Genomic DNA, 22,020 nt, shown 5'->3' on the forward strand with positions numbered 1-22,020 from the left:
ACGATGCCCAAGTTCCCACCCAACCCTCCACCAGACCAGAAAATCAGAAGCCTCCTTACGCGGATGCTCATACAGAAACTAAGTTTATTATTTTTTCTTCTTAAAAAAAAAAAGAAAAAAAAAAAAAAAAAAAAACTCATGGTAGAGAGAAGCCCCTCCCCCTTCCCCTAAGGGCGGGGCCGTGAAAGATAGCTGGGGAATCAAGTACAGGGGGTGGGGACAGACTATCTTGCCACCCTTAACACTGCCCAGCCACGTGGGGTGGAAGGGAAGGGGTATGTGAAGAGCCCCATTTCCATGACAACCAGTCGCCTACCCCCTACTTTGGTGGGAAGAAGGGAGAGGCCCCTATGTCTCCCGGGAGGCTTTCCCCCTCAAGACTTCAAGTAGTGGTTAACAGAGTCAGGCCTGGTTGCGGAGGGAGGGGGGCCGTGGCGGAAAGCCTAGGTGGAGGGGCAGCCCACTCACGTCTTGGCCTTGCGGCCTCTGTGACTAACGGCAGGGCCAGTCAGATGGGGAGGGGCACTGCTGCGCAGAACGCGCTGGTCCCCTTGGCTGGCGGCCCCACCGAGGCGGCGCGGGCCAGGCCGGCGTCGTGGGGTCCCGTCCCCTTCCTCCTCCTCACCGGAGGCTTCAGCCTCAGACTCCTCTACTGAACCCTCAGGTCCCAGGGGACTTGGAGGTTGTAGGCGGCCCCGCTTTGGCAGCCCAGGACCGCCGCCAACTGGGGCCCCTGCCCGTTTGCGAGGCACCTTCTCAGTCTCTAGCGGGGGCACTAGAGACCCTGGCCGCAGGCGGGTGGAGCGCAGTTTTGGAGCTAGCGAGACCGCAGGAGGTGTCAATTCCAGCCCGCCCGGCCCACTCTCTGCTAAATCCAGGTCATCCTGAATCACAGCCACCACCATGGACCCTTCGCTCTTCCGCGCCCGCGTTCCTTCCGCTTCAAGCCGCAAGCGGGCCAGGCGGGTGAGGGGGCGGCTTCCGTCCTCGTCAGAGGAACTGCCCTCACTCTCCCCCTGGCCCTGGGGTTGCCGCCGCCTCCCCAAGCCACAGCTCTCAAGGACTGAAGAGCTGTCACGGTCCAACACAGGGAGCTGGCTGGGCCGAGGTGATGGTGGATTCTTGGGAGGTCGGCCCCGCTTCCGCTTGGGTGGGGATGTTGAAATGGTGAGATTGGTGACAGTGTTGGCGACAGTAGCAGTGGGACAGGCTAGGAGTGGTGGGAGTGGTGGCAGGGGAGGTGGCAGCGGGAGTGGCTGTGTCCGGCTCTCTAAGCTGCCATCCCCTGGAGAGGAAATGGTCCCAGGAACGGGCAAATCTCGGGCTTTAGGGGGCCGCCCACGCCTTCTTTTCTCCACAGGTGATAGGATGAAGGGCTCTGGTCTGTGAACCGGCGGGGCTCCGAGAGGCTGGGGCCCAGGACTGAGCTGGGGTCCCAGGACAGGCTCCGCCACAATAAGGGTCTCAGCCCCAGGGACTGGGTCAGCCCCGTTGGTCTTTCCCTTAGAGGCGGATGAAGGTACCTCATCCACCCCTCGCCCAACATCTGCCGGAGACCTGTTCTTCTTGGGGGGCCTCCCCCTCCGACGCTTCACAGCTGGAGGGGTGATGGCAAGCAGTGCCCTGTCTCCATTCTCTGGGCTGCCCCCACCAGTCACCCCCAGCTCAATGCGACGGCGAGCTATGAAGGGCTGCTGGGTTGGGGTGGGCAGTGCGGATGGGGGGGCCGCTTCACAGGGCCCACTGGCGGGAGGTGAGGATTCCGGCCCCGACATGCTGCGGGCAGACGGGCTTCCCGGGCTGGCGCCCGTCTCAGACACGCCAGGCACTAGGGAGCTGGCAGGTCCCCGCTGCTGTCGCCGCCGCCTCACCAATTCCTTCTCCTCGACCACGGTCACCAGCCGTCCCGGCAGCTTGCGGAGCACTTTGGGGCCTGGAGGCTGCCCTGGCCGACCAGCCCCCTGACCCCTAATTTCTACATCGGCACTGGTGCGACGCCGAGGGGGCCGGGCAGGTGAAGGACTCTCAGGCGAGGAGGTGGCGGAGGATGAGGTGGATGGGGCTGCGACCTCTGGTGAAACAAGTTCCTGGGGCTTCTCTGGGCTGGAGGTTGGGGTCTGGGCCTCCATCAGCTCTTCTGAGCTCTTGTCAACCTCCACTGGCTCCGGAAGTAGCTCATCAGATGCTCCTGAAGGTGGGAGATCCAGCCCATTGCTCTCACTCAGACACGAGGGCACCTCCTCACCGTCAGACAGCACTGTGAGGTCGGTCCCCTCAGCAGGCTCTGGAACTTCCTGCTCTTGACCGTTGGGGACGCTGTCAGCCTCCAGGGTTGGGCTAGGTGCAGAAGAGGCGAGAGAAAGGTTCTTCTCTGATATAGGCAGGATCTCAACAGCAACTGGCAACAGATCCTTAGGGGGCACAAGAGGAAGCGGGGACGTCTCGGAACTGGCCAAGTCAGCCAGCTCCAGGGACTCGGTAGATGCCAATGCTTGTGCACACAGCTCTGTCTCAGGCCCCAAGCCCAAGGAGAGGTTGGTGACTGGCGGGGAGACGGGCACAGAAGGCAGACCAAGCAGGAGAGGGGAGGAAGGAGTTGAGAGAGAAGTTTGGGTGGGAGGGGGCGTATGAGCTGGCGGAGGGGTGCAGGCAGGAGGAGGGGCACAGGCAGAAGAACAAGAGGGAGGAATCGGTGAAGGAGGCAGTGGGGGAGAAGGCAAGACAGGAGCAGGAAGCATGGTTATTGGACTGGGGGCCGGAATTGGAACAGGGATTGGGGCCGGAATTACAGCAGGAGCTGAAGCTGGAGTGGGTCGAGGCCTAGGTGCTGGCCGGGGAACTCTCTCCCTGGCAGGGCTGCAGCGTGGGGTTGTGGAAGTGCTGCGGGTATGATGGGAGGATGTGACAGGAGTGTGGTTTGCCCCTTGAGTCTCAGCCCGGGCTCCACGAAGACGCTCACTGACGCGAGTCCCTGGCCTTTCAGGGGCCTTGGCCTTCTTACTGCGCCGGTGACTGCCTCCACCAGTCCCACAGGAAACCTCATCCCCAGCCCCTGGCCCCTCCTCCTCCTCTTGGGGTAGGCGGAACACCTCCTCCTTGGCTTGGTCCAGATCCTTGCGGGCAGCTTCCACTTGTTCCTACCAACAAGAGAGCCCAAATGGTGGGCGGTCAGAGGGAGGCAAGCAGGGTCAGGAGTGGGTAGAAAGCAGCCGCTTCTCACTTCCATCCCCACCTTCTAGAAATACTCACTTCTGCTTGCTTGAGCTCCTCTCGGCTCACCTCCTCCAGTGAAGCTTCCAGGAATTTCATGGCGTAGCGCTCAATGGGGGTCAGCTGTGGGAAGAAACAGTGGTAATCAACAACATAAGGACTTGATAACCAGGGCCCGATAGCCTTATTTTCACCAGAGAAGACAGGAGGAGGATCACAAGGCCCAGAGGAAGAAGCTGTGAAGGGTGAGGTTGAGAACTAGTGGGTCCAACACTGACCTGTTCTACAAGGGCAGCGATTTCTTGCTCAGCTCGGGACATCTCTTCATCCTCAACCCCAGGCCGGCTGGCCTCCTCTCCCTCACCAGCAGGAAACCCATCATTCTCATTGAATTCTGCAAGCTCAGCCACCTGTTCGGCCTTGGCCTGGGTGGCTGCACGGATATCCTCTTCATCCTCTGCCCGACACAGTGCCTGCAAAGGTGTGGGGAAGAAAAACCAGGAGAATTAAAGAATTCTACATCCCGTGGTTTGATTCAGACAAAAATCTGAGGCCACATTTATACCAAACCAGGTATATAACTGAACTCAACTCTCTTCTGAGCCCTCGAAGTTATCAAAGCAATGCGATATTCCACATAGGATAAACTAGATCTCACTTGGAAGCCCACTAGTGAGAAAGCATCTGTTTTAAAAACCTCTAGCTCCACTTCCTTTTCCATTCAAGTCCACCTTCTGTCTTCTTAAGAGAACAGTCCCAGAAAGCTGTAATTACAAAAAAATCCCTAACTCTTTTTTGCACTGAGATACCGCTTGACAACAGACTAAGCACCTCTGGTTTTTTCCCGTGATGAATAGCCAGAAAGCACACACTGAAGTCACCGAGGAACACAACCTAGAGTGCATGCAGGGAAAAGCACCTCCGTACTGTACCTTATAGTTCCCAACATCTACCTCTGAAAAAATACAAATTCCCAGCCTTTGCCCCCCCAAAATCATAACTTAGTAGATTCTCAGATGGGGTCCCAGGAATCAATCCTTTAAAAAGCTCTTTAGGATCACCTGGCTGGCTCAGTCAGTAGAGCACACGACTCTTAACCTCAAGGTCGTGAGTTCATCGAGCCCCACACTGGGCGTGCAGCCTACTTAAAACAAATTAAAATAAAAAGCCAAAAGGTTCCCCAAATGAGTCTACTATGTATCAATCAGTATCTGGAAAACAAGAGGTCACACCACATACAAAGCACTTCTTACGTCCACTATTCCATTTTATCCTGTTACTTCCTTCCCATTAGCAGTTCAGAAAGGTGAAAAGCAAGATTCCAGGCTCAGAAGATGATGCTGACTTGGCTTAACAAACACAGCTAGTAAGAGGTCCTATTAGAATTCAAACAAGTGGGGTGCCTGGGTGGCTCAGTGGGTTAAGCCGCTGCCTTTGGCTCAGGTCATGATTCCAGGGTCCTGGGATCAAGCCCCGCATCGGGCTCTCTGCTCAGCCGGGAGCCTGCTTCCTCCTCTCTCTCTCTGCCTGCCTCTCTGCCTACTTGTGATCTCTGTCAAATAAATAAATAAATCTTATTAAAAAAAAAAAAAGAAAAGAAAATTCAAACAAGTAACTGAGGATTTCAAATCCTTTCTTCTATGAAATCTTATGAGCCAATAAGCAATCTACTCACAACTCCTAAAGGCCACCAGTCATTCGGGAAGCAGCAGAAATGTTCTTTCGCCCCAGACAGCCCACACCTTAACTATTCGCTCTACTCCAGAGAATGCGGGCTCTTTTCTCACCTGCTCCAGGATATGGGTCTGCTTGCTGGCTACAGTCTCTTCCTCCTCTTCCGGGGCAGAGGGTACAGATGAGCCTGACGGCTCTTCCAGGGGCATATCAAACAGCTCTCGGATGGTCTGCTTTGGAGAGAAGAGAGGGAAGTGTCAGAGCCAATGGAATGCTGGACCCAAGTCTACTATGAAATAAGAGCTCTTAGAAATAATCAGGAATGCCACTAGTTGAAGAGGCAGATCTGTGGAGAACAAAGCATCTTATTTACTTATTTTTGTTAAAGATTTACTGTCTAACTGTTCTAATACATCCAGCATTTATCTCAGAGAAAAAAAGAGAGCGAGCGAGCGTGCAGGCACTTGAGGGGAGGGGCACAAGGAAAGACTCTTTCAAGCAGACTCCCTGCTGACTGTGGAGCCCAGCGCACAACTCAACCCCAGGAGATCACAGCCTGAGCTGAAACCAAGAGTGGACGCGTAACAGCCTGAGCCACCCAGGTGCCCCAGAATCGACTTTCATGAGCAGGAGCAATCCCTACGGGCACAGCAGTTGTCTCCTGCATAGACTGGAAGATCTTAGTACCTGCTTAAAATAGGCTGTGGTGAAGTTGCCTCCCTCGATGGCCATGTCTCCCAGCATTCTCTTCTGATTTGCCTTTTTTAGGATGTTCTCCTCCACCGTCCGCTCACTGATAAGTCTACGGAGTGACAAAGGCGCCGTGTCAACCGCCAGAGTAATAAACCTACCAGTAAAGAGGCTGCAAAATGAGGGGAGAGTAGGCAATACCTGTAGATGTGGACATCTCGGGTCTGGCCAATTCGGTGACAGCGATCCTGGGCCTGAGCATCCATGGTGGGATTCCAGTCGCTGTCATAAAAAACAACAGTATCTGCTCCTGTCAGGTTCACCCCCACACCCCCACTCCGAGTTGAAAGGATGAAGCAGAATATGCGTTTGTCTGCATTGAATCGTTCCATCAAAGCCTAGAGAGAAAGAGAAAAGACTGTATCAGGAGACACGGCCACCCACACAGACCCAAGGCTTAGTGGGGCCCCTTCTGGAAAATGGAGACCGTAGCTGAGGTGAGCCTCAAAGGGCTGCAGATGTCCAGGTTACCTGTCTCTGTTCAACTCTAGTAGACCCATCCAGACGCAAGTAGAGGTGGCCATGGTAGGTGAGAAACTGTTCTAATACATCCAGCATCCGGGTCATCTGGGTGAATATGAGCACCCGGTGGCCCTCCGCCTTGAGCTGTCGCAACAGCACTGCCAATGTTTGCAACTTTCCTGACGAAAAATGAAGGGTATGGGGAGCTCGTTAGAAGCTGGAATAGGGAGAACACTTAGCACTCAAAGACTCTAGTTGAAAAATAATAAAAGCTTTAGCTGAGGGTTTCAATTAGCCTAAAAGATAAAAAATATTTAACTTTAGGGGTGCCTGGGTGGCTCAGTGGGTTAAAGCCTCTGCCTTTGGCTCAGGTCATGATCCCAGGGTCCTGGGATCAAGCCCCGCATCGGGCTCTCTGCTCAGCAGGGAGCCTGCTTCCTCCTCTCTCTCTCTGCCTGCCTCTGTCTACTTGTGATCTCTGTCAAATAAGTAAAAATATCTTAAAAAAAAAAAAATTAACTTTAGGAGCGCCTGGGAGGCTCAGTGTCTGACTCTTGGTTTCGGCTTGGGCTATGATCTCAGGGTTGTGAGACGGAGCCCCGTGCTGGGCTCTACGCTCAGCGCAGAGTCTGCTTCAGATTTTTCCTCTCCCTTCCCATCCCCATACACATGCTCTCTAAATTAAGTTAATTTTTTTTAAGAATTTTATTTATTTATTTGATAGAGAGAGATCACAAGTAGACGGAGAGGCAGACAGAGAGAGAGAGGGAAGCAGGCTCCCCGCCGAGCAGAGAGCCTGATGCGGGACTTGATCCCAGGACCCTGGGATCATGACCCGAGCCGAAGGCAGCGGCTTAACCCACTGAGCAACCCAGGCGCCCCAAGTTAATTAATATTTTTAAGTTAATTAATTTTTTAAAAAAGATTTTATTTATTTATTTGTCAGGGAAAGGGAGCACAAGCAGGCAAAGTGGCAGACAGAGGCAGAGAGAGAAGCAGGTTCCCCACTGAGCAAGATGCCAGATGTGGGACTCGATCCCAGGACCCTGAGATCATGACCTGAGCCGAAGGCAGCGGCTTAACCAACTGAGCCACCCAGGAATCCTTAATTAAATATTTATTAAAAAAAAAATATATATATATACATATATACATATATATTTTTTAACTTTATTTCCTTCTTTTATGGGATCCCCCTCTTCAGTCTGCTCCTGTCTAGGATCTACCTTCTATGTCTAACCGGGGGTAGGATAACATAAAGACCCTCAGGGGAAAAAAGGAAACCCTCAATGGTAAATGAACAGGAAGGAAATCTTTAAGGAGCTACTCTGAGTTGTGCCAGCTAAAACACACAACAGATTCACAGGACAGACATCAACAACATCCACTGGATGTTATGACTTACATACAAGGATTGAAGATCCCTAAGATCATAACCATGGATAGAGGATCCTATGAGGTTATCTAATTCAATCTCCCATCAAACACAGAAATACCTTCTATAATGTTTCTGATGAAAAGTTTAAATGCTTTTAACAAAGACTTTCAATTTGTCTACTTACTCTAAATGGTTTCAAATGTTACAAAATTGTTTTTTTACTAAAATATTTCTTGAGCATATGTTAATAAAAATTTTGTTGTCTTACATTCTAAGGCCATTTACAAAATCTCCAAACATGTTACTGAAGAAACATCTCTGCTGGGTTGTTGCAGAAACAATTCACTACTGTCCAATAGATACTCTTGCATAATAGAACCTGACTTACACTGTAGACACCCTGGCAGAGATCCCTTGATCCAGGGAGGATAAGCCCCAATCCAACCCCAAAAGATAGATCATGACTGGTCTAAAAAAGCCATAGTTGGGGCGCTTGGGTGGATCAGTCGGTTAAGCCTCTGCCTTTGGCTCAGGTCATGATCCCAGGGTCCTGGGATCGAGCCCCACATCTAGCTCCTTGTTCAGCGGGGAGCCTGCTTCCCCCTTTCTCTCTCTGCCTGCCTCTCTGCCTACTTGTGATCTCTGTCAAATAAATAAATAAAATCTTTAAAAAACAAAAATAAAAAAGCCATAGTTCCTCTTTGCCATTTCCCTTTGTCAGAGATTATTCTAGGGATGGGCTTATTGCCCAAATTAAAGCAGTGCCCTATGAAGCGTCGTCAATGAGGAGAACTTTCTTCCCACCCCCCAAAGAGAGAAACTTGCTGAGAATATTTTCTCTCAAGCCCTGTTTCCTGCTCAGAGCACTGCTGTGCTCCCTGGAGTTGTGGCAGCCATGGTAGAACCACCAACAAATAAACATGAGAAGAAGAAGATGAAAGCTAAGGATGGGAGAGAGACCAGAAGGTCCTGGGTCCGCGAAAACATCAGTAAGCTGAACCGGCCATACACCACTATTCTCAGAATTTCTCAATAAATGCTCTTGTGGTTCAAGCCACTATTCAGTTTTACAATACTTGTAGCCAAATGCATTCTAACCAAAAAGATTCTAACCAAAGACAGGAAGATCCTTGTGTTTTCCTAAAACACAACTTACTATTTACTGTGCAGTCTTGTACCAACTTGCACCTTTCCCCATACATCTGAAAACTCTCTGCTGTGCTATCTTATTTGGCACCGTATCCTAAGTGTAAAATACAAGAGATACTCACAAAATAATTACCAAATGCATGAGTTAACACACATTTTCAACTTTCATCGAAGTCAAATCCACGCATGTCAAGAATCCATCATAAGGTCTACATTTCTCCATCCTACCTATCAGCGTAGCCTGAAAAACTGGCTGATGTTTAATGAAACTCACAAAAATCAAGCTATAGCGTCCCTTTGATATAGTCTTTGCTACTCACAGTGGGGGGAAAGGTCTAGGGATCCTTACTGACCAATGAACTTACCACAGTCATACTGGATGAGCCTCAAGTCAGGGAACTGGGTGCGCATGTTGCACACAATACGGTGCAAAGGACGAGCCCGTGGCCAGAGCTCGCAGGCCAGTTGCTCTTGGAAGGCTGCCTGACGTGGGGCCAGCCAAGGAGGAGGGTGGCAGGCGTGCAGGGAAGGGGGAGGCGCCTCCACAGGAGGCATGACAAAGATGAACCTGTGAAGGAAGAAGGCAAGCAGCATAAAAGATGGAACTCGGAAAGGCCCCAAAAGTGCACCTTCACCAGCCCTAACCACTATATCCACTCAGAGGCCCCAAGACCCGGTTCCCATTAGCACTTAGCCCTGCCAACCTCTCAATGATTTCTGACAGCTGGTCTAGTCGTTGCTGGGGAAACAGTACAGCCTGGCGGGCAGCCTCGGTATAAGTCCAAAAGGTGGGGTGGCTGGGGCCAGGAGAACGAGGGCCGATGGGGCTGGCAACAGGTTGGGGCAGGGTACAGAAATCCAGGACTTCAGTCCCATACACAGGTGCCAGGGCCCCATGAGCCTCACTAAGTTGGAAAATCCGTTCCAGGCGTTCAGACCGCTGCCGCTTCCGCTTTTCCTCCAGAGAGTCCTGGGGATGAGAGGAAAACACGCGCACACGCACACGCACGCACACACGCGCGCACACACACACACGCACACGCACACAGAAAAAGTGATCAGTGTCCTCATAGAAAACCTGACCATTCATCCCAGAATTAAACATAACCTATGGAAACCACAGGATTCAAAACTACATTATGCTTTTAGTGGTTTTTTTCCAAGCTGTCAATAATGAGAGTTACTCTTTTCATAATTTTATATGAAATAACTTCTCTGCAAAAAAACCCTGATCTTCCTTTATATGTTACCAAAACAGAATGCCTAAATATTCAAAACTAAGATCTGTATACTTAATAAGCTTATAAAATGGATGATTTCTGGGAATTTTCTTAAATAACACTTAAACTCCACAACATTCAAATTAATTTGGCTTTTAGAAGTGGACCCGAAACAATTATTGAAAGCCTTCCTCCAATCACTGACCAGGACAGAGTGGCTAATCAAATCCATGGGAGGTTTCACCCAGGAGCCATACTAGAATGGGGTAGAATTGGGAAAAGCTAATCAGGCACCTGGGTTTCATCACCCTAAGAGAGAAAAGGGGAGGGCCCTGGCAGACAGGAAATTTGTAGGACTTTGACCCAGTCCTTTCCCATCACTAGCACTTCAAGTTTCACAGGCTAAAAAACTACCTCTTTTTTTGCAGCACTCACCACATTGTTTTACATCTGTATGAGTCTTTGACTAATATCTTCTATCCACGAAACTGCAACCATAACACAAACTGTATCTTACCTTGCTCACTATAATTACCCACTATCTAGCTCAGTTATCTGGCACCAAGCAGGCTCTCAATAAACAGCTGCTATGAGAATGAACAAATGAAGATGAACCCTAGGAGATGATCCTGAGAAAAAGCAATGTCCCAAATCTCCCTTCCTGTCTGCTCCCTTAAACTTGAGGCTCCTGGGGATCAAAGTGAAAAAGGAAAAAGCATCCCAGCAAAGCATGTCACTCTCAAAAGTAGCAGCAAAGGAGAAAATATCTGCATATCATGTATCTGAAAAGATATTCGTATCCAGAATGTATCTTTCAAATCAGTACAATAACCCAATTAAAAAGGGCTGGCTCAGTTGGTAGAGCACAGTTTTGAAGAGATTTTATTTATTTATTTCTGAGAGATAGAGAGCGCCTGCACACGCGAAATCACAGGCAGAAGCAGAGAGAGAAGCAGGCTCCCTGGGGACCAAGAAGCCCGATGCAGGACTTGATCCCAGGACCCTGGGATCATGACCTGAGCGGAAGGCAGTGGCTTAACTGACTGAGCCACCCAGGTGTCCCTAGAGCGTGGTTTTGATCTTGATCTCAGAGTTGTGAATTCAAGCCCCACACTGGGCATAGAATTTACTTAGAAAAAATAGTAATAAAAATAAATTTAAAAAAATTAAAAACACAAAGGATCTGAGTACCTAACATTTCTTCAAAGAAGATACACAAATGGCAAACCACCAAAAAGATGCTCAACATGACTGGCCATTAGGAAAACAGACCAAAACCACAAGATACCACTTCACACCCACTAGCACAGCTACAATCATAAAGACATAACAACAAGTGCTGGCAAAGATGTGGAGAACCTGGAACCCTTCTGTGCTGCCTGTGGGAATGTAAAGTGGTATCAGTGGTTATCGCCACTTTGGAAAACAGTTTGGTAACTCCTCAGTTAAACACAGTTACTATCCGACTCAGTAATTCTGCTCCTAGGCATATATCCAATATAACTGAAAACATATGAAGACAAAAAAAATCTTACAAGTGAACTTCAGGGCAGCATTATTCATAAGAGCCAAGAAGTAGAAATATTCCAAACGTGTCCATCTACTGCTGAATAGACATATAAAATGTACTGCCACACAATGGAATGTTATTCAACAATAAAAAAACCAAAATGCCAACATATGCTACAACGTGGATGAACCTCAAAGACATTACGCTAAATGAACAAAGCCAGTCACAAAAGACCATATGCCATGATTCCATGGCAAAATCTAAAAAAACAGAAAAATTAGTGCTTGTCTAAAGTTAGAAGAGACGGAAGAGTTGGAAGATGACGGCTAAGGGTGTGGGGTTTCTTCTCAGGACCGTGAAAATATTTTCAAGTCGATAGCAGTGATGGTTGCAACCTATGTGAATATACTAAAAGCCACTCTTTACATGGGCAAACTGTGCGGTATGTGATCTTTATGACAAACTGCTTAAACAAAAAAAGTGCTTAAAAAAAAGTGTTGAGAAGCTTCTACAGGGGGTCATTAAGCGTCTGCCTTCGGCTCAGCTCATGATCCCAGGGTCCTGGTAGGACCTGCTTGGTGGGAGGCCTGCTTCTTCGTCTCCCACTCCCCTTGCTTGTGTTCCCTCTCTTGCGGTGTCTGTCAAATAAACAAAAACAAAATCTTAAAAAAAAAAAAAAGCCTCCACATACTTGCAGAGCAACCAGAATTTAGCACAGACCATGCAGCTGCCACTCTTGGGCTGGATCTAGCTCCCTTCTCTCTCCCTGCAGCAAGCCAGAGCAACCTGGCAACATCAGGAAAAGGCCGCAAGGCGGAGTCAACGGCACGGGTGGAGTGGGGGTCTGGGGCTGAGGAAAAAAATAAGCAGCAGCTCTGAATAAGCAGCAGCTCCCTTTATGTTAAAGGGACAGAAAGACACAAAGGACCTGGAACAATTCACTAGATCTTTCTTCCTATTAGTTCTTGAATTACTTACTCGAATTTGAGCTACAAGTTTAAGTTAGGCAAAAACATGTATGGATCCGTACATGTAACAAAAAAAAAAATGGGCCCACAAAATTCATGGAAGGACAAGAAACATAGCTCCTTTTACACTGTGGAGGTAAAACAAACCAACAAACCTACAAGAGAGAACCATTCGCCAGAGGCTTGTGATCTTAGGGAACTGTAGTCCATGGTGCCATTCCCTTCCCCCAGAAGCTCAAATACTTGACAACTGCGATGGTTTTAGCAACTGAAAAAAGTTTTCCTATCTCTGAGGAATGCCTTTTGCGTGGATGAGGAGAAAGCAACGGAGTCAACACATCTGAGTTCGCACAAGTTGTGCCACCTTTATAGTATCACTCAGTGGGCTAGCTTTTCCATCTGTAAAATGAGGCCATCAGATGCTAACGCTGACTCAAGAACAAGCAAGTACCAAAAGACCAACAGTACCAAGGCAGCCTTGAATGTATCAGTAATTCTTCATAGTTTTAAAAAGCACATTAGGTCCTCAATTACTCCTCTGAGAAAAGCGGAATAAAGATTATCATTCCCATTACACAGAAAAAAGGAAAGGGCCAGGAAAGAGAAGGGGCTTGGCCAACTGCACACTCTAAGTATCGGGTCCACAAAACTAGGCTGTGTCATCTACCCGGATTAACATCGTTCTGTTCCATTCACTCTACCAGAACTCCAAAGAAACCCCAAGTTCCTGTTCCCTCTCTCTGAGGGAGTAAAACTTACCAGATAGAAAGGGGAACGAGGTGGAGGTGGGGGCTGGCGTCGAGGCCGGGGACCACTGAACGAGGTAGCAGTGGAGGGAGGGCTGGGGGGACCAGGGCGCAATGTCAGCGTCTCAGGCTCATCCTTGGAAACGGGCAGCCGGGACACCATGGTGACCGGCAAGGGAGCAGCGCCAGATGCCGGAACCACGAGGGAGGATGTCTGGGAAGCTGGGGCCTGTGTTGAGATTGGGGCCAGCGCCAGAGTCTGGGCTGCAGCTGGACCCAAGGTGGACACCGGAACTGGGGCAGGGCTCAAGGTCAATGTTTGCACTGAAGCTGGGGTCAGGAGGGAAGCAGATGACGATACTGGAGCCAGAGTCAGCGTGGGAGCTGGGGCTGGGCCCATCGGAGAAGCTGGAGTCAAAGGGGGTGCTGGAGCCAGAGACAGCGTCTGTGATGGACCCAGTGGTGGTCCTGGCGCCAAAGACAATGTCTGGGCCGGAGCCGGCACTAGGGAAGACGCCAGAGTCAACGGCGATGTCCGCGCTGAAAAAGGCCCCGGAGGGCTCCCCGTTCCCAAAGACAGGGCTGGAGATGGAGACGAGCCACCCAGAGTGGCTGGTAAAACTGGGGCTAAGGCCAGTGTCTGTGTAGAAGCTGGACTTGGAAGAGGTGATGGAACCGGGGCCGGTACCATGGTCTGCGTCGATGATGGAGCCAACACAGGGGCTGGGGCTGGCACCACTGAAGAAGCCGAAGCTAAAGAGGTTCCTGGAGTAGAAGATGAAGCCAGAACTGGAACCGGAGTCTGCGATGGAGCCAGGAGGGGAGCAGGACCTGGCGACGGAGCCAGGACTGGAAGAGGAGCCAGAGAAGTAGCTGGAGAAGGAGCCAGGATTGCTGTCTGTGGAGCCACCATGGGAGCCAGAGAGGTGGCTAGAGCCTGAGATGCAGAAGGTGCTGGAGCCAGAAGGGAAGCCTGAGCTGCAGCTGGATTTGGTGCTGCCGGAAAAGGACTGGCCAGAGCAGAAGCTGGTACCAGGACAGGTGAACATGCCGGGGCCACAGCTGAGTTCAAGCCTGGAACATGGGAACAGGCCGGAGCCAACAACAGAGGGTGACCAGGTGCCTGAGACGAAGACAGGGATGGAGTTGTGGCCAAACCTAGAGTCAAAGCGGACGCTGACGGGGAAGCCCCAGCCGGTGCCAAAGAGGGAGGTCCAGGAGCCGCTGAGACAACAGGTGCCAGTGCTGGGGTCACATTGGTCAACAGAGCTGGGCCGGAAGCCGAAACAGGCAGGGGGGCTGAGATAGGGACGGCGAGTGGAGCGGACACTGGGGCAGGAGGCGTGGTGGAGACGGAGATGGGAAGTGAAGATGGCACCGGAACGGAGACTGTAGAGGACACGGGACTAGCAAGGGGGGAGGAGTTGGGAACTGGCATTGGAGAAGAGGCTGGCCCAGGGAGAGGAGAAGAGATGGTCAAGGGAGCAGCTCCGGGCGCTGAAGCTGTGGAGACAGAGGATGAGTTAGCCCCCCAGAATTCCTTCCCTTACCCCCCACCACTTCATCCCTTTCCCAGAAAACCTTCACTCCCACCCCATGACGTCAAAGATTCAAGGACTTTGACAATTTAACATTTCCTTTCCCTCCCACGATTCTAAGAAGTATATTCTAAAATAAGGCAAGACCTCAGCAGCCTGGTTCTGGGGCCCACTACAAAGCAAGTCAGTACGCGGATAAACAAGAAACCTGTGCGACTGAGAAATCGTCTGGACCACCCTCTGTCTATTCCTGGAAAAAACATCTGCTCTTAGCCACCTGGACTCACCACTGACTTCGGGCGAAGGACTGTGGACCAGCTTGAGGAGGGGCCTCACCAGAGTGGACGTGGGAATGGGGGCCCGGGCGGTACCCAGAGTAGGCGTGGGTAGCCGGCCAGGGGCTAATGTGGGGCGTGGAGTCAACACAGCTGGAAGCCCAGAACTCGGAGGCCGGGGTGCTGGGGCCAATGGAGGAACAGGAGTCAGTCCATCCCGAGGGGCCTGTCTCACTACAATCTTCACCACGCCTGTATTATTCACCATGGTTGGTGGCACTGCAAGAGGAAGCTACATTGAGGGGAAGGTAGAAAAGAAACAAGAGACCCAGAGGATGGAAACAGTCCAGGGGCACGAGAGGGGAGCAGACAGATACTGGAGATACTGGCGAGGGAAGGCCGGACAGACAGCAGCCCAGGGCATGCCTGAAGGGACCGAGGCCGGCAAGGGCTAAGTAGGAAGGCCAGGAGCCTCACCCTGGTTAGCAGCAAGCGGAAGGCTGAGGCCAGTGGGGGCAAGGGTGGTGCTGGGGGTCGAAGAAGGCGGCACAGAGACAGGGGTGGGGCCAGGGGTCGGGGCCACGGCCTGGATGAGAGCCACATGGGCAGGCTGGCTGATGAGGTGGTGCTGCCCCCCTGCGGACACCAGGTGCACCACATTCCCTGGGTTAAGGGGAGAGAGAGAGAGAGAGAAGCAGCTATCAGCCGGAGGACAGAGGCGAGGGCAAGAGGAAATGGAAGGAACAGAGGGGGGAGAACTGCTCCAGAATGATGGCAACCCTGTCTTTTCCAAACGCTCCCTTTGGCCCCACCCACCAGAAGCTCGGGAAAGAAACATTAAGACCGACGTCTGAAAAGAGCAACAAAAACAAAGAGACAAAGAAGAGGAGAAAAAAGGCAGGACAGGGGGTGGGTTTTACCTACTTTGCAGCGGGCGGGGCTGCCCCACAGCAAGCTGGCGCACCTGCGCACCAGTCAGAGTCAGCTTGTTGCCCTGGATCTGGAAGGTGAGAGGTTTGCTCCCCCCTGCGCTAGCCACGGGACGTTGTGCCAGCGAGGCCAACTGCCCGATGCTGACCACTTCACCTGCTGGGAACAAAGAGAGGGCCGAATATACCCAGGGACGCCTCGAACACCACTTTGCCCCACGAAGCACAGGTCTCCACTTCCTCCAACCCTCCCCCTCAATTTACCAAATTCCAGGAAACTCAGCCTTTGAGCCTTCAGTGTGCGGCTACTTTCAATCCCACTGGTTTGCCTAACCATCTCCTTTATGTCTTCTAATGGGCTAATCGTCACCCCAGCTCCACGCTGCGCTTTCACCCCAAATAAGCGCTCCACTGCTAGGGTTACCATTATTCACTCATCTCTCAGAACTCCCTGACAGCTCTCGATTATGAATTTCCAGCATACAGCAAGATACTTCATGGACATTAGCTACCTAGAATTTTACCCTTTTATACTCCTCAGCAGCTTTTCTCCAGCCCTGTAGCATGTAAAACTTCTCGTCTCAAAGCCTTCACTCACAAACCACGGAGAACTTACAAGGCAGGCGAGCCTGCATATCCGGGGACAAGATGAGGCGCTGCGGTGCAGGAGCCGAAGCTGGTGCTGCCGTGGTGGGAGCAGCAGCCGTGGTGGGAGCAGCAGCCGTGGTGGTGGAGGCGGTGGTGGCAGCAGCGGAAGGGAACGTGTAGCCTGGTGGCACTGTCAGGGGCTTCAACAGGCTGGAGGAGCCCGGAGGCGGGGCAGGGCTTAGGCGAACAGGAGCAGGTGGGGCCGGTTTCAGGGACAGGGTTGGCGTAGGAGGCCGTGAGGTCCCACTAAGGACCCCCAGGGGGGACGGCAACACTGCAGACACAAAGCAAACATCTGTCAGGTATACCGACTGGAGCCCCAGCCCGCTCCCAGCAAGCTCCACACACGCTCCCAAGCCAACCACCACCACAACTCTGTCTCCAACTTCGCTCCCTCGACACTAATTCCATTACTCCTTCCCCAACCTGAACAATCTGCCTGAGGTGACCCCCCAGCAGGTTGGCCCCCTTGTAACTCACCCTGGGGCAGAGGCCCACTGTTTGGCTGCAGTGGGGGCAGCAGAACAGGGCCGGGAGGCCGGGAGGCCGGGAGAAGCGGGGGCCCAACAGGCGAGGCCGACACCATCAGCGGTGCTGGCAGCACTGGGGGGGCTGGGCCAGGGGCCGGCTGGGTGGAGAGCTCAGGGCCTGGAGGGGGTCGCACAGGGACAGGGCCCATGGGGGTCCGTGGGCTGTTCACCACCACCACTGTCCGGCCTTCCTGCTTGGGCACCGGCTGCAGCATCCTGGAAGGACGGAATGGAAAGGGCGGGTAGGAAGGAAGGAGCGCGGGCCGGGGAAGGAAGGAGTAAGGAAGATGAAGCCGACGCGGAAGTCCAGCGCCACAAAAGCAAAGGCGATAAAGACACGAAGGACACAAGGGAAAGAGGGAAAGAAATCACGATGACCAAAACGCACCGAGCACAACAAGGGGGCAACAGATCGGCGACAACACAGGGGCGGCTCCCAGGACCCTCTTCTCTCCCCAACTTCCTCCAGGACTTTGCATCCGTCCCGCACAAACGTTTAGCCGAGCCTCCGACTCTCTCCTTTCCACCCCAATTTCTGCCCCCAGCCAGCTGTAGCCACTTTTTCCAGGAACCCATCCCTTTATCCGTCAGCCCTGGTACCTGTTGACCTTCATCTTGACGGGTTTGGGCCGGGGTGGGGGATCAGGAGCAGTGGCCACCTCTAGCAGTACCCGGCGGGAGAGGCGGTGCCGGGGTAGAAATGTGTCAGCTTCGTATCTAGAGACACGACCCTCCAGGCCAATAAGATCGAACCGACCCATGTCTATCCGCTGGCAGAAACACAAAAGCGTGGTGTCAGATGAGCCAATAAGGCAATGGTTTCCTGGATACGACGCCAACAGCACAGGCGACAGAAGAAAAAAACTGATCGCAGGACTGCGTCAAAAGATACTACCAACAAAATGAAAAGGTGAGCCATAGAATGGGACAAAAACATTTGCAAATCATGTATCTGGTAAGAGGATAATATCCAGAACATATAAAGACCTCCCACAACTAAGCAACAAAGCCACCCAAGTAAAAACATCAGGCAAATATGCCAAATAAACATTTCTCCAAAGAAAATACACAACGCACAGGAAAAGTGCTCTGCATCACTAAGCATCAGGGAAATGCAAATCAAAATCTCAATGAGGTGGGGCGCCTGGGTGGCTCAGTGGATTAAATCCTGGGATTGAGTCCCTGCATCGGGCTCTCTGCTCAGCGGAAGCCTGCTTCCTCCTCTCTCTCTCTGACTGCCTCTCTGCCTACGTATGATCTCTCTGTGTCAAATAAATAAATAAAATCTTTAAAAAAAAAAAAATCACAATGAGGTACTGCCGCCTCACACCTGTTAAGATGGCTATAAAATAAAACAAAAAAACACCAAGTGCTGGCAATGATATGGAGAAATTAGAACCCTTGTGCACTGCTGTTGGCAATGTGAAATGCAGCAGCCATTATGGAAAATACTACAGCCGTTTACCTCAAAAAATTAAAAATCAAACTACTATATGATCTAGCAACTCTATGTCCCCAAAAGAATTGAGAGCAGGGATTCAAACTGGTATTTGTACACCCATGTGCACTGTAGCATTATTTATAATAGCCAGAAAATGAAAATAACCCAAAGTTATTTACCCATCCATGATGGGTAAACAGGTGAACAAAATGCAGGACATATACATGTGTAAGCATGGATGTATACAGACATGTAGATACATGTATGAAACGGCATCCCCACTTAGCAAGGAAATTCTGGCACATGCTACAACATGGATGAGCCTGGAAGACAATCTGCTAATAAGCCAGTCACAAAAGGATAAATACATATGATCCTATTTATCTGAGTACCCAGAAGAGTCAAACTTAGAAAAAGCAGTGGTGGCTGCCAAGGGCTGGGGGACAGGGGAGAATGAGGAGTTACTATTTCGTGTGCATGGAGTTTCAATTTGGAAAGATGAAAAAAGTTTTGGAGATGCGTGGTGGTGGTCGCACAACGTGACTATGCTCATGCCACTAAAATATACACTTAAAAAGGGTTAACCTGGTAAAACTGTGTATTTTACCACAACAAAATCAAAAGTTTGGGGGGGCGGTGTCCAAAAAGAAGGAAGGAACAGGAAAACAAAATAGTATTTAAGTATCACTAACATGCCAGGCACTTTCAAAAATATTAACACAGTTTTCACAAACATATTGCAGATAATAGGCCTTTATAATCCCTAACTTTCAAGGGCAACCAAACTTAGTGTTAGAGATCAATTAAAAATTAGCTTGCCCTAAGTCACACAGACAGAAAACGATGAAACCAGGGGAAAAGTGCTCAATTTATAAGGGAAGGATGCCATAACTGGACTCTAGCCTTAAAAAAAAGGATACAGGGTTATGCTAGGGCCAATAACTTTGGGAACGACTTACCTGGAGGGGGTGGACATCAGTGGCCCTTAGCACCAGAGAGGCGGTGCTGAAGCAGATTCCTGGGGTGATGAAGGGGGAGGTAACAGGTCGAGGGTCAAACAGGTTTGGATGATTGCAGACCTTTCGTAGCTGCATCAAAATGTTGATGACACTCATGAAATGGCCTGTGGCTAGTGTCTCCTTAGTGCTGGGAGAGAGGAAAAATAAATGGGCATCCTGACAATCACATCTGTTCCAATATAGGGCCCCAGGGCCCACCCTCTGTCCTCCCTTACGTGGTCTGTGCCATGAAGTCATCATAGAGACAGCGCTGACGCTTGGAGAGCCGGCAGCGGATAACATGCTCATATTTTTTAGGCATCTGCTTCTCAACGTCCACCTTAACCCGGCGCAGCAAAAAAGGCCGCAAAACCTAAAAGCAAATAAGCAGGAGGCTAATAGGAGAACGATGGGCACTGAGCCCCAGCCTCGCCCCTCTAGCTGGGTCTTGGCCTAATGACCAGCAGAACCCTAGCTTAGCCCTTCTGTAAATACTCGTAAAGCCATAAAGGATGCCAGGAATCAATCACAGAAAGAGGAATCAAATGTAAGCTCTCCACTCAGGACTTTACGGTCTATTGAAGGAGATCCATATAAAGATGGTAATACCACTCCTTAAGAAATGCTTTAAAAAAAAAAGAAAAAGACACCGAGGGCAGAGTAACTATGCAGAAGGGATGACTTAAATTACATTTCAAGAAGGAACTGTAAATTTATAATATTATGAAAGTAAATCCAGGAAAGAAGCTGAGAACAAAAATTGTGGCAGTGACAGAGAGCAGAGAAAAAAGGCGAATCTGAAATCCGAGGAGGTAAAATCTGATAGGATAGTTTTTAAATACACATGGAAGAAATGAAAAATAAAAATATAATGAAGGAAAGACACATAGTTAAAGAAGATTCTGGTTTCTCGTTTGATTTACCGAAGTGACAGTGTGAAGAAAACAGAGTAGAAACAGTAGGCTATAAAATTTGAGATGTTTGGCTTAAATACTGTGTATTCAAGACTCGAATTCAGTAACTCTGAATTAAAGATACCAAGTCAGAAATTTAAATACAGATTGGTTGGGAGAGTAAAAATACAAATCAGAAAGTCTTTAAAGCCTTAAGACACATGAACTGAGACAAAAGAGCTGTCTCACCAGAATGCTGAGAGATGTTACTTAGAAGCTGGACAAAGCAGTAGAGCATCCGACTCTTGATTTGGGGTGGGGTCATGATCCCAGCATCACGGAACGGAGCCCCACACCACGCTCTGCACGCACCGCGGAGTCTGCTTGTCCCTCTCCCTCTGCTCCTCCCCTCCCCTTCTCGAAAATAAATAAAATCTTCAAATTAAAAAAAAAAAAAAAGGCTGGATAAAAGGATCCAGAGAAAACAAAAGGAAAAAAAGAAAGAGAGAGAGAGGAAAAAAAAACCCCACAGAAAAAAGAGAAAGAACCCAAAAGTTGAGGAAAGCCTGGTAAGAAGAAATCTAAGCAAGGACCAATCAGCAGGACCATTCTATTCAGAGAATAAAGACAAGTGTCACTGCTTGGGGGGGGGGGGACAAGTAAAATAATGACTAAGATGATGTCACTCAGTTTGGCAATGGGTCAGTCACCAGAACACTGCCACCTGACAACTGAGCAAGTTCAGCCCAGCACTGATTTCCCTCTCCCTAAAGGTCTTCCAGGTACTGCCCTTAGTTTGCCGCTCCCAACACCCTGCCAAACTGTTTCCGGCCCTACCTTGTGCAGGCGTTTGACCAGACCTTCATTGTACTCCTGGCTGCCCTCAATCATGCCAGTTAGCGGGTTAGAGAACCATTCTTTAAACTCGCGATGAGACTGGAAGACATGGGGCATCAGAAAGTGCATCAAGGACCACAGCTCCATGAGGCTGTTCTGCAATGGAGTTCCTGTGAGGAGCAGGCGTCTCTGGCTGCAAAGAAACAGAGGGAATTGGAAGAAGGGTGACCAGCAGGGTCCCAACCTTCTGAGCATCCCACTCTTCAAGTCAAGTCAACCCTCCTCCAAATGCCCATTTGCACCCCCACCTGTTGAAGTTGAGCAGGGACTGCCAGCGCTGGGACTTGAAGTTCTTGATGTTCTGAGCCTCATCCAGAATGAGGTAACGCCAGTTCTTGCGACGGAAGGCCTGGTGGTCCTGCAGCACCAGCTTGTAAGACGTGATACACACGTGGAAGGCATTGGGCTTGGTCCAGCCCTGAGGAATCAGGAGAAAGCAGCAGATGGTGGGGTGAAAAGGAAGGAAAGGATAAAGAAAAGGTACGCTAAGGTCCTCAAAGGACATAAGTCAGGACTGGAGAAAACAGCCAAGTCCCAGAAGAAGGAGGCAGCAATAGAAAGGGGAGGGAAAAGAACTTCTTTGAGAAAAGGGCCTAAGAGTAAGAGAGGCATCAGTGTGGGGCAAAGGAGGCGCGGGAGTGATCCATCACACAGACTGCGAACCTGCCGCTTGAGCTTCCTCTCTTTCTGGGCTCCGTAGTAAGTGAGGATTTTAAAGCTGGGACACCACCGCTTCAGCTCCATCTCCCAGTTCAGCATCACACTGGTGGGGACAATGATCAAATGGGGACCCCAGTTACCTGT

At 50.4% G+C, this 22,020-nt stretch overlaps 1 protein-coding gene across 7 annotated transcripts in view; it reads right to left on the minus strand.

Moving 5' to 3' along the window:
• Positions 1-67: 67 nt before the first annotated feature.
• LOC101685489 (Snf2 related CREBBP activator protein) overlaps positions 68-22,020 on the minus strand; it is a 32,433-nt gene continuing 10,480 nt past the window's right edge. For 4 of the 7 annotated variants that reach the window (XM_013046565.2, XM_004773867.3, XM_013046563.2 and 1 more), the window contains 21 exons: positions 21,880-22,016; positions 21,465-21,634; positions 21,157-21,349; positions 19,663-19,799; positions 19,388-19,574; positions 17,588-17,757; positions 16,938-17,203; positions 16,426-16,731; positions 15,805-15,969; positions 15,358-15,543; positions 14,893-15,159; positions 13,081-14,570; positions 9,328-9,593; positions 8,989-9,191; positions 6,106-6,275; positions 5,776-5,972; positions 5,572-5,686; positions 4,998-5,117; positions 3,489-3,683; positions 3,250-3,333; positions 68-3,137 (listed from right to left, as the gene is read on the minus strand). In XM_013046565.2, the coding sequence (XP_012902019.1) occupies positions 465-3,137; positions 3,250-3,333; positions 3,489-3,683; positions 4,998-5,117; positions 5,572-5,686; positions 5,776-5,972; positions 6,106-6,275; positions 8,989-9,191; positions 9,328-9,593; positions 13,081-14,570; positions 14,893-15,159; positions 15,358-15,543; positions 15,805-15,969; positions 16,426-16,731; positions 16,938-17,203; positions 17,588-17,757; positions 19,388-19,574; positions 19,663-19,799; positions 21,157-21,349; positions 21,465-21,634; positions 21,880-22,016 (7,697 nt within the window). In that variant the 3' untranslated portion in view covers positions 68-464. The remainder of the gene's footprint in view (positions 3,138-3,249; positions 3,334-3,488; positions 3,684-4,997; positions 5,118-5,571; positions 5,687-5,775; positions 5,973-6,105; positions 6,276-8,988; positions 9,192-9,327; positions 9,594-13,080; positions 14,571-14,892; positions 15,160-15,357; positions 15,544-15,804; positions 15,970-16,425; positions 16,732-16,937; positions 17,204-17,587; positions 17,758-19,387; positions 19,575-19,662; positions 19,800-21,156; positions 21,350-21,464; positions 21,635-21,879; positions 22,017-22,020) is intronic. The other 3 variants (XM_045072609.1, XM_045072607.1, XM_045072608.1) reach the window with 3 other exon arrangements.

Source organism: Mustela putorius, unplaced genomic scaffold (genome assembly GCF_011764305.1).
Source record: "Mustela putorius furo isolate JIRA1106 unplaced genomic scaffold, ASM1176430v1.1 tig00004039_pilon_pilon_pilon, whole genome shotgun sequence".
NCBI lineage: Eukaryota > Metazoa > Chordata > Mammalia > Carnivora > Mustelidae > Mustela > Mustela putorius.